General features: G+C 34.5%; 1 protein-coding gene and 1 long non-coding RNA gene across 2 annotated transcripts in view; one reads left to right on the top strand and one right to left on the bottom strand.

Moving 5' to 3' along the window:
• Positions 1 to 5,329: 5,329 nt before the first annotated feature.
• Positions 5,330 to 11,221, bottom strand: LOC148622311 (uncharacterized). Its single transcript, XR_015920619.1, has 4 exons — positions 11,175 to 11,221; positions 10,978 to 11,056; positions 8,633 to 8,770; positions 5,330 to 5,677 (listed from the first exon to the last, which is right to left on the bottom strand). It is a non-coding gene; the product is annotated as an uncharacterized LOC148622311 (long non-coding RNA).
• The window catches only part of LOC148622309 (GON-4-like protein), a 97,655-nt gene continuing 95,015 nt past the window's right edge, over positions 10,020 to 12,659 (top strand). Inside the window, exon 1 of the mRNA XM_088572117.1 lies at positions 10,020 to 11,413. Within this exon, the coding sequence (XP_088428243.1) occupies positions 11,375 to 11,413 (39 nt within the window). The 5' untranslated portion in view covers positions 10,020 to 11,374. The remainder of the gene's footprint in view (positions 11,414 to 12,659) is intronic.

The raw sequence follows: 12,659 nt of genomic DNA, 5'->3' as shown, positions 1-12,659 counted from the left end.
TATTCTTTTATTTATTATTTTTTTTACTTGTATGTTTTGAAAGAAGATTATTTTTATACTACCGCAAAAAAATTTAAGTCGAATAATGGTATGCTGTTGTTGTCATTCTTATTGTTATCACCGTCCTTGGACATTTCATGTCCAGGCAGAAACCTTAGTATGTTTGAAATGTATGAAATAATACAAGAAGGTGCCATACCATAAAAGAAAGCCTTGGATTGATTTTATTACTTAAACGTCAATGAATAAGTAACCAAAAAGTGGTCAGAAACAAGCATTTTCATTATTTCAGGTCAATGAGAGTACAAATGAAATATCTCTTTGAAATTGTATTACAAGGTGTCATACCATGAAAGGACTGCTAGGATTGATTTTGGGAGTTGTGACCTGAACTGATAAGGAAGAGCGGTAAAGCATTTTCCTGATGTCCAGATGATATGAATGGTGTCCATACCTGTCCCGACTGTTCAGGGTTCGATCTCTGTTGCTGTACCACTCAGCACCCTGCAGGCTTTTTATTCAATCAGGAATGATTCACAAGCATTTTTCACCACTAAAGGAAGGTAGTGGGGTAGTGTTCAGTTTTAGGAGTTGTGGCCTCAGGTACTTAGGAATTCAGGGATAAATTAAAAAAAAAACATAGTATGAATTGCATATTGATGAACCAATTTTAAAAAGTTTCTGTTCAATGTTTTGATAATTGATCTGACCTATAGGTAAATCCAAACCAGTTTTCTGTTATGTTATAAAAGGTCCCTAATTGATAAATATACTTTATATATTCTTTTTATTTTTAAACACTAGTTACAGCACATTCTTTTTTTTTCAAAATGATTCTATATGCAGAGAAGTATAAGTGTGAATAACATGTAATTGTAACATATTGACTGAGAAAAATAAACCTCCACCATTATGGCAGCTCAATGCATGTGATAATAAACAGTTATGAAAGCTTAGTGCATGCAATATCATGTTTTATGGAACACTTAAAATAGATATTGACCGAGGCCTGTTCTACATTTTGTTGTAGAATTTTTTTAGAATTTCCCACTCAGGTAGTGAGTTACTATTCATCTTGATTTTTAAACAGGGACTTTATATTACAGGGACTGGTCACTCCTAACAAAGTCTATATAAATGTGTAAAAGTAACTGAGCCTCCCTGGTCTTTATACCGGTTAAACTTAAAGCCAAAAAGATTAACATTTGACATATGCATACTTGGGGAAGAAAAATAATTCAGTATTTTAGTTGTGTAAGATATAAAATTGACAAATTGATAATGACATAGTTATGATGAAAATGCTGAGGAGGAGTGTGTTCTCAAAACACTCAAATATAATAAATATGTCTCAAAATTTACATGTAAAAATCAATGATTACTGTTATTTATCAGGAATTGCCACATGTAAAATTTATGAAATTGGTCAACTTCTAACTTAAGTATTCCAAACTCATTATTATGCCATAAGAATTATATCATTTTAAAGAAGTTTTTTAAATCTTTTAGTTTGTAGTTAATTCATATGATTAAACAAACAGAAACACAATGATTAACAGCTGTTAGGAAAATGAAAATTTTGATATTTCTTTCTCAAGAAATAGGTACATTCATTTAGTCATTATTTTATTGTTATTCAAAGCACACTTATCAAAAATAGCTGTTGCCATTTAGCAGATTTTTCTCTTCCATTTGATATTAATTTCATTTCAATAAGTTCAATATTTTTCACAAACATTCAATGACAAATCATACTTCACGAACCTTTACAAAAAGTGAATTTTTCCCTTATTTGTCTACAGGACCTAATTTTGAAATGGAAAATATTTATATTCCTCTTATTTTAAATAAATGATATATATGTTGCTATTCTCCAATCTTTTATCTTTAGTTTGGGACATCACTCATCAAAATCCGTCCAGTGGGTTTAACTAACACCCTTAGAAAAGTTACCCTATTTTAAACAGAGTTTAATATTTATTTGATTCGGATGTCTGTTTAAAAATGGACAAATTTAGCAAATACCTACCAACAGATATTTGACCAATTAACATTGACTCTGATTCTGATCATTTTGCCACAGAAAATAGTTTTGCTGTAATTATAAACAGTTTGACCTCAGCTGTGCAATATCACTTGTAATCAAAATGTCAAGTGTGCAATATCACAAAATATTGGTGTGTCAGAAATACATTAATTTTAATGGCGACTATAAAATATGGAATGTAATCACATATTTTATGGAATACTTAAAAGAGAGATTGACCAAGGCCCGTGGCTCATTAGAAAGCTAAGATGCTACATAGATGTATTTGTATTAGACTTGCAATTTCTCACCTAACTGGACATGGAAATGTTATAATATTTATTACTCCGACTCATTAGAAAGCTAAGACACAAATAATTGTATTTGAATATATAAAAGTTTGTTCGAAGTACGGTATTTAAAAAATTGCCCATTACAGGTGAAATGGAAGAGAATATGAAATTCCGTGAAGTCCCTTTTTATGAAAACTTATTATTGTCACATTGAAACTGAAAAATACACGCCTGAAATGAGCAGGTATGTTGGATACATCGATAATTAAAACACTAGTACCTAACATGTCTATTGTACACCGTTTATATGCCAGGAATTCATATTTTTGTTCATGTTGAGATATTTTTTTCATGGGTAGGATGGGTAATTTTTCACCTAATTTGACTTGGAAAAGTTCGAATATTTATGGCTTGGGTTCATTTGGAAGCTAAGACACTATATACACGGTATTCTGAAAAAAAAATAATACAATAACTGGCGATATATAAGAAATTCTGACAATTCCATTTTTTCGATATTAGAGTAATAAAGGAAAATCTAAGTGTCTGAATTGATCAGATATGTTGGGTACATCATTATCTTAATTATGAGTGTCTAAAATATGAGTTTTACGGTGTCCGTATGCTGTGAATGAGAATTTGATACTGAGACCAGTTTTCTAGGGGTTGGGGTAATCTTTTTAAACATTTTAAAAGAAGTTTTCTCTTTAAAATTAGATTTTCGTGGTTTATTTATGTAGAAAGAATAATCAAGGTTATATCGGTAATCAATAGAATGTAATCCAGGGACAAAAACCAGACATGGAAAACAGACATACACAACAAAGAACATAAACTAACTAAAATAAAACATACAAAGTAACAAAAGCAAATGAGCAAATCGGACTCCACTAAAAACTAGACGCATGAACCAGGTGCACCGGTAGGGTAAGCGTCTTCTGCTTTTCTGTAAACACCCACCGAGTTGCTTTAAAGTCAAGTCCGGGTTAGACGAAAGAGGAAAGGAAAACTATGACACGTTGAACAAATCAGTTTTCATGGCGCACATGGAAACACCATAGCGATCCACGAGTTCATGATGACGACCATAAAACTTCTGTAGTGATGACTTCAATCTTGTAGCAACATAACCTTGTTCAGAAGTTTATTTGTTAGAATTGTAGCGCGATACAAAAAAGTCAGCGTAGTTTCGGCAAGCTCTGGCATAGTGTGTGAGTTGTAATATGAAAACTCCATACGCAGGTGCTGAAGGGATGTTGCCACAGATGAAAGGAAAGTTGACAATTCTGAATGAAAAGTCATCACGTTTGTCGTAAAGTTTGGTCAATAGTTTTCCTTAACCATGAATTTCTAAGTGTAGGTCAAGATATGAGGCTGACCTCACAGTGTCTGTAGTAACCTTTATCTCAAGTTCTTTGCGGTCGATGCGATATATCAAATCCCCGAAATTATGATTGTTTAAAGATAATACGTCATCTATATAGTGGAAACCGAGATCAAAGAATCTAGCTAAACGATATTCTTTCTTTCGGATCAGATCAGCTATAAAGTCAGCTTCATAAGAATGAAGGAACAGGTCAGCAAGTAGAGGAGCACAATTTGTTCCCATTGGAATGCCGACCGTTTGTTGAAAAACGCGTCCACCATACTGGACAAATATGTTGTCGATTCCAACATTTTGTAAACATCTTCTGTATATCTGGAAGATGCTTTGGAATTATTTTTTTCAAAGTATGAGGAATCTCTACCAAGAACTACATATATGTATCTAGGTGTACCATCTTCTTTGGAAAAACAACGATGTATGATGTTTTTAAGTTGGGATTTTAACTGAGTATGGGGGGTAGAAGTGTACAGTGTTAAAAAATCATAGTGCTTAATGCTATTATATTCTGATAATAGTCTTGAACTGATTGTCTCCAAAAGATCTTTCGAATTTTTCAGGATCCACATTGATCTAATACCAGTACGGGAGTATCAAGTGTTGTGGCAGAACTGCAGACCCTCTTTGACAGCTATGAGTATAGAAGTTAAAAGTTTTGAAAGAGATTTGGTGGTACATTTTGCAGATCCAGCTATGTAACGTTGTTTGTATGGATTCTTGTGGAGTTTAGCAATCCAGTACATAGATGGTAAATCACAATCATCGTCCTTGGTAGAGAGACGACCAAAAGAGGATAGCACAGATTTATGGTTTTCCACAATCTCTTCTTTGGAGAGTGTGGTAGCAGTATAGGTCTTATCACTGCTATAATTTTCTACGTCTACCTCTCATAATAAACATTAAATGTAGAAAATTGAATTATCTACCGAATGATACCAAATTTGGGACGTTTTCAGTGAGCAATTTGTTTAATTTGTTCACACATGCTGTTCCAGGAAAGCTTAGACGCTAAAACAATCGAGTCACAAAAATCTTTGGTTTTTACCCAGTGGGATACAAATACAGGCTTATGTTGAAAAAAAAAGAATCCAAAATATTCTTTGGCTACAAATTGATTCGGTAATGGGAGGTATAAAGTTACCTAAACATCGCTATAAAAGTTGATGAGTTGGGTAGACCCTCCCAGCCCAGGGACTACTAATATTTCGTATGACGTGTTATTCTCCAGCTGACAGAGCATCTTCGCTGTGTTCACTGATGTTTGGGGGAAAATTAGGGGACGATTACCCTAGTGATGTGCATGGCCCGTGTTTTAACTTTCCATTCAAAGCCTGTTGATGTTTTTGGTCTTTTTACTGTGTCTTTGTCCCTTTACTTTTTAGAATTTTTGCATCAGCTGTGCTGTTTTGTCACCCTGTATTTTCATTACGCCTTCTTTGATTGCAATTCTATGGTGATTACATAAATTTACTTTATATCCATGTTTGTTCACACAGTTGTCAATAAAAGATGCATAATCAAAACATAGAAAAAAAAGTCTACTTGTTTCTTGGGTAATAAATGCAAGAGGGTAAATAATTCTTCATGAGTCAGCAGTGATGGCTTAGCAAAGAAACTCAGTTATTCGATGTAACTTTATTGACAAAAACAGGTGTTCTAGTTTTTGCTGTTGTCAACACAGATCATGCATGATGTAATGCCGATGTTTGTTCCAGTCGAGGACTTCACATTTTTGTTAGTACATGTATTATATAATCCCTATTACTGCCGAAAATAAAACAACATCCACTGTCCCACGGATGTAGAATTTAACTGTTACCATAAGGTAAAAAATCAGGATTCATACTCTGTTTTTCAGTTGTTTTATCGTATATTCGGTTTACAATTGCACGAGTCTTTAACGGTGCCGTCTGCAACAGGCCTTTCTGCTTTAACCATTATCTGTCTCGACTTCATCCGTCTGTCCGAGGTAAACTATTGAATATATTTATAATTAAGTCAACCTATTACACTCGAGTCGTTGCTTTAAAAGCAATTAGCAAATGATTCGAATATTGAAATAATTTTTGTAGATTAAGGGAATTTCTAGTAGATTGAGGGAATTTCTAGTAGATTGAGAGAATTTCTAGTAGATTGAGAGAATTTCTAGTAGATTGAGAGAATTTCTAGTTCAAAGTAAAAAAAAAATCCTTTTTTTTTCATCTGAACTTTTCCCAAATTTTGTTATTTTTTATTGTAAATGGGCAAGTCTAAACACAAAGATGACTTTCATTTGAATATCCTTTGTTAAAACAACTCGTAGAAAAATTATTACTTCAAAGTTTGTAATAAATTAGAGATAAACGACAATTTATCAAAGCATATAAGTCGAGAATGTGTAGCTTTTAATACGGTTGAAGTGATAGTTAGTGTAAAGCCGTTGAGAGCACAAAAATTGGTCGCAAATGCGGTTATTTTTTTTAATTATTTTTAGGACTTATATACGACATGAATTACAAGGAAAATATATGGCTATATTTAAGAACTAGCAAGATACATGAACTTAACTCTTTTTTACTATGGTTTGCATAGTTGTAGATGAATTATAGGTGCATATTATTGTTTTCCTAAGTCTTTTTGTTCTGAACGTAAGTACATATTTTGCGGGATAGACTGGTTTTTATATGTTTCTATTGTAATGACTTCTAGATTATAGTTAAACTTGACTTGTCTGAACACAAGGGTAGTAAAATAAAATACAGAAAGCTAGCTTTAAATGATCAAAATGGGAAATTTCAATACCAAACAATGACATACATTAAAAAAATAAAAAAACATGCTACAGGTGAAACACAATGAAGGGAAATATTCCAGGTCTATGGCAGTCAGAAAATTCGAAGTTTATTGAGTGTTTGAATGCATACATATCCGCTGTATGTACCCAAACTAAACACTTAACTAGTATACATGTATATTTGCATAATGTATCTCCTCCTTGTATATAGAAGAGAATATTTTCTATTTCGTGAACACCCTCCGTGTGTCATTTTACCAGTGTTGCCTTCTAAACTCGACCTGTCAAAAACTTCAAAAAGTCTGAAATTCTGTTGAGTGAATGTTTTATAGTGAAATAAAAAAAAAGGTCACTTAAACATGATAACCAAAACTTGAATTGTGGGTAAAAACACAACAGTCGCCCGAAAGGTCTTAGTAATAAAATATAACGAGAATAGGTTTGGTGCATATGTCCGAGACAACAGCCCCACGGGTATGAAAATGTCCGCCCATGGCCATCCTTTGGTCTTCAATGAACGACTATGAAACCCTCATACCACAGGGCATGATGCAGCTGGCCCCAAAACACCATTATACACAGGTACAGCGAAATAGTTATCCTTATATACTCCAGTAAAATAAAAAATAAACTGAAGGTGAAAACGGAACAAGAAATACAGAGGCCAGAAATTCTTGACTTGGACAGGCGCAAAAATACGGCGAGGTTAAAGTACTTTGGCTTAATATCAAACCTTCCCCTCTAAAATCTGGCCTGGCACTGTGGAAAAATTATTACACAATTGTACACACCTAAAATCAGTTCCAAAAGGTCCGAGTCCCTTGTTACAACGGAAATAAACTGATATAAATTACACAAATGTACGGTAATTTTTCATAAATGATGTACTTGTATCGAATACCATACCAGGTACATTGACCCCATGAATAAATGGCGTTAGAATACGTTCATTTCGAATGATATTTAAGAATAGCCTAAAATGACCAAGATTAGTGTAATGTGCCGACAAAAATAAATTACACACGCGTCTTATCAACTTACAGCATATATTAAATTATTGGAAATTAAAGCTGCTTTAGCTGCCTAATTTATTTAGTTTTGATTCTACTGAATTTTGCTGACTTAATGAAATAAGTTTGTAGTAATGCAATTGAAGCAATTAATGACGATAATACCTACAGAATATTGGGAAAACAACGTTTTTTTTTAATCATTCGATAGCTCTAATCTAATTATTTTTTCGCCATTACTTCCGAAGATTGCCGATTGGACATTCACCTTGGTTAAAAATAGCAATAACGGATACACAGGTAAGGTTTTCATTTCACAGGCGCGTAGCTGAGGCCAAATTGAAGTGTAGGCAAAATTACGGCAGGGGGTTTAGGGGGCAAAGCCCCCCCCTCCCCGAAGCTCCACGGAGATAGCGTTTTAGAGCATCATTTATGCCTCTCCTGGATGTATTTTATCTCAAAAAAAAAAAAAAAAAAAATGGCAAAATTAAGTGCAGGCAAAAGCTTTTTTGCCCAACGGCAGCTACGCACCTGTTTCATCTCATCTATTTCTTGATTATTCTTTAAATAAGGGTAATAACAAAATTACCGAACACTAATCCGATTCATAATCAAGTTAAGTCCAAAATAAATCTGACAAAGTAGATATTACACCACCGAAGCAGCTGGTACCGCAATGGTCCTGACTTTGTACAGGCACTTCAAACGAAATGGTGGGCTAAAACTGAGAAATGAAGCAGCCCAATAATTCATACTTTTCATATTTAATCGAATATAACAATATTGTTAACTCACCTCAGATCTATTTTCAACGTGTTTATCAACTGTATTTGCGATAAGCACCGATTTGGAAGCAACGCGTTTACCCGGGTGTATTAGTATAGCTGATAAACATGTAAGATGGTGATAATGATTGAAGGGTCCCAAATGAAACTTATATAAACTAGTGTTCTAGATTTACCTTCTTTATCCCTTTTCGACACTAATTTCCCCCCCCCATATTATTTTCATCTAAAATACGTATTATGCAAGTACTCTTGTAAGAGAATCAGTTTTAATCTTAGAATTTACGATTGCTGCTAGCTGTAGAATCGCAAGCTTGCACGTTTTCTACTAGTTTTTATCCGATAGCTGTCATAAACTTACATCTGAGTAATTGCAAGTTATCCTCACTTTGCCACATTATAAGGTTTTCTTTCAGTTGTTTTTGTTGCATCTTGTATCTATGGCTATTGACTAGTCTAGATCGTCTTCGCTGAAAGCTGCGGTCTCGATTTTCATATTCTGTATAGAAACAATTTAATAGCTGTTTAATATGTAACCCTAATATACGCAATGCATCAGAGAAGTTAAATATTTGAATAAATCACGAAGAGAGAGAAAAAGAGGAGTAGCTCTGGAACTTGTACTTTTATAGTCCGTAGCTTAGGGAGTATTTGCAACCACGATTGGTTCGTTGGCAATGCTTATGTGGCACCGGGCCGTTCTCCCTACTTCGACAATGGCGTGAGTCGTCGGCTTTTCACATTAACTTGTTACAATTATTTTCAATGAGATATTTGAAGAAAAATATCACCAGTATAAATACAATTTCAAATTTTGTCAGGTGCGCTAAAAGGTCAAAATTAACAATATTTTGAAAATGTCCGAGATGAAACCACACACACGATATAATCAATGCTGCATCCTCGGACCAAATTTAAAAGCTTTCTCATGGAGTAATCAAACATCCACATGAATGTTTAAAGACAAAAATTTACGAAACTTTAAAAAATAGCAACAGAGACAAACGACAAGCGTGAAGTTCCTGTCCGACTAAGTCTAGTCTCCCATTCAAAAGCATAGAGACTTGTCATTTAGACAGCGTTGAGTTCAGTGTTGAGGGCAAAACATCTTTTTGTGTAAAAAAATACCCATGAAATTGAAAAATATCTATTTCTACATGATAAAGGTATTAAGATAAACATAAAATTGAAGATTTTGCATTGTTATACAGCACTTCGAGTACCCAGAAGTAATAAAATGCAGATCGGTCTTCGGTTTTCAATACTTCCTACGTCGTAAATTCCGGTAAAGAAAATGAAACTAGAACGAGACTTACATGCATACCCTATACAAACGTTATATATAAGTGAAACCGACATCCAGTACAATCCGATACGGATTCACTGGTGGCGGACCCGACAAATAAAAATGGGGGAAAAAGCTGTCGCGTGAAAACTGTATTTTTTTTACATCCTTGATCTACCCCTATAACCCATTAAGATGAGCTATGCACCAAATTTCAAACCGTTTTTTTGCAGGGTTGCTGAGATTTTTGCAAAGCATTATAAAAAAAAAGCTATCGGCAAGCAGGTGTTTTGTGTTTAACTTAGCTGAAAGGTTTACAAATAGTACGATAACGCTGAATTGAGATGCTGAAAGGCTTACAAACGACACGATCAAATTGAATCAAGCTGCTGTAAGTAGTTAAAGCCACAGACTTCTAATCATGCACAAGGTCGACTCTACTGTTGGTACGAGTCTCATATATGTGTCGACCCGTGCGGGTCCGGGTGTCAAAAGAATAGGCCTGCAGCGGCGCTAAGCTTGTCGTATTTTAAAGGCGACTACATAGTGCTCAGAACCTTAGCCGGGGGCTAGGGCGCTCTGCCCACAGAGCAACTGGGTTGTGTGCCCCATGTGGTGGAATGGGGTACCCCTGGTGTGTTACATGCTGGGGTCAGGCTATAATACGGAAAATCTGACCGCAAACCATAGTGGTGCACCGTGTGGAGAAAGATGCCACGTTCCTCGCACGTTAAAAACCCTACTGTGGTATTCTTCCGGAGTAGGAACCATAGGGCTCCGCCACAGGAGGCTAAATTGCCCGACCCTACCCACCTCTCCGTATTTCCAGTGGCAATCAAAATTTCTCGACCCCATTATCCTTGTGTCCCATCCCATTTTTCATTTCATCATCATTTCATGTTCATTTTATCATCTACTTCATGTTCATCGCCTGAATATAGCTGAAATATGGCTGCTCGGGCGTTAAACCCCAACAGACAAACATATATGTGTCCAGGTTTCAAGCCATCCACCCTAGCCCTGGAATTTCACCGATTTTCCTACGTGGAATGTCGCCTCCCCCAACCAACCTACACAAACACACACACGACTGGCAACCATTCTAGAAGCTCGGATTAGCCAAACACCTTAACGGTGATAAACCTGGCGGTTTAAAAGGTCTATAGAGCTTATGTTCATTGTTGACTTGTTTACCGCCGTTATATAAAAACTTTCCTTACCTTGTGCCTTATGTGAGGGGCTGTCGATATTTTTCGAGGAAAATTAACGAAAACCATAACTTGATCTGCGTATCAACAAAATTGTTCCAATGAGCGGTTGCAGGGAAATTCATATAAAGAGGTTCCGATGTTGAGATTTTTGTAACGAAAAAATCCAGCATAAAAGATCTGATTGTTGGTTAAAAATCAAATAACCCTCACCGGAAGTGTCCAATTTTTCTTTACACCAGTTGTAGACATCGATCATGCCGATGGCTATCTGCATTGCAAAGACAATCATCTGTAATAAAGCAAATCTTTTTTTTCTAATTTACGTACTGATATTTTGTTAAGAATGTTAAGATTATTTTAAAATTGAGGTCATTTTCATCAACCTTTAATGTGTGAATGTGATTTACCTTGGGGTAGCTGTCCCCTGTAAATATTCTACTAGCCCAGCCGTCAAGTATTGCAACGTGTAGGGAACGTCTGTGACGTAGACTTTGACTGCGTGGGTAGTGTCGGCGTATAGTTGGCTGTTTCTTCCATATTTGTAACCCAAGGTTATCTATGAATGCGCATTAAAATAAATATCGAAATGATAAATGAGTGAGAAGGAATGGTCATCAACGGATTAGGAGAAATCGTAAAGAACTGTGTATGAACATGCCAACTCGCAATTTTGTTTCTTTCATATTGAAAAAAATATTGACAAATCATAAATCTTGTTATAGTGTACTGTAAAAATCCTCGTTACATATTTTTCCTATAGATTTCATCTGTTATATGTTCTATGACGGTATTACCACACTAGAATTCCATTCCTAAAATATTCAAATGTATATGATTTATTTTTAATTAAAACTCATTTATACACAAGCAAATTCTAAAGGCTAAATATTCTCATTGCGTCAAAATATTTTAGGTTCAAATCATATTGACATCAAAACAAAGATCAAACTATTTAATGCTCTTATCAAACCAATTTGCAATCTGGATAGACGACTCACCAACAAAAGAATCTGATATTGACCAACTACCATTCGAAAAAAAAAAGATCACAAAGAAATTCTGTAAAATCAAATGAAGATGGGAATTGTGAATCAGGTAGACAACCAATACTGAATTTAAAAAAAAATATTTAATAAAATAGCTCTGAAATACTACGATCGCATGAAACAACTTCTATGCAACCGTGTTCTTTATGGGGTATATGAAGTAGATAGATCATTATTTAATGAAGGACATAGGTCGTGGTACAGTTTTATAGATTCATCCTTAAGAAACTTAAAATTAGACGAAAACATTCTTGATTTTAATGATATTTCACAACAAATAAATGAGCAACATTCTGTAAGCGTTTTTTTTTCTTTGCGAATTCAAATAACAAGAATACTTTCTCTTAAATTATCAGTCTCCATTTCGAAAGATTTCACTAAACTGAGAATTAGCTCACACCTCTTTTAATTGAGTAGAGTATTTAGATATTTCAGGTCAAAAATTGATCGTCAAATTCGATTATGTATGCAATCAGAAAATGTCTTTGACGCAATGTAATCAGGTTGAAGATGACGAACATTTTCTTCTTTTATTTTTTAAAAAAATTCTTGCAATAGACTACAACTTTTACAGAAACTAAATTTAAATACTAATGGTCTATGTCCATATTCTAGTTTATCAAATGATTTAATGTATCAATGCAAGAAATATTTGTTTGATTTGATATTAGATAAATTGTTTGTAAAACTTTAATATGACTTGTTAAATGAATCTTATATCATGTTGATGTGGGGGAAGACACCAAATGTACAGCTTTGGTTATCACAAAATGGCTAAATCGAATTTGACAATTTTTGACGTGATCGAAATTCTGATACGGTTTTTAGCAACAACTTCGGATATTT

This window comes from Perna viridis, chromosome 3 (assembly GCF_037379345.1).
Source record: "Perna viridis isolate PV_CMFRI_1.1 ecotype Kerala chromosome 3, ASM3737934v1, whole genome shotgun sequence".
In the NCBI taxonomy this organism is placed as follows: domain Eukaryota; kingdom Metazoa; phylum Mollusca; class Bivalvia; order Mytilida; family Mytilidae; genus Perna; species Perna viridis.
Note: the sequence above shows the minus strand (reverse complement) of the source record. Positions and strands in the feature narration are given on the sequence as shown.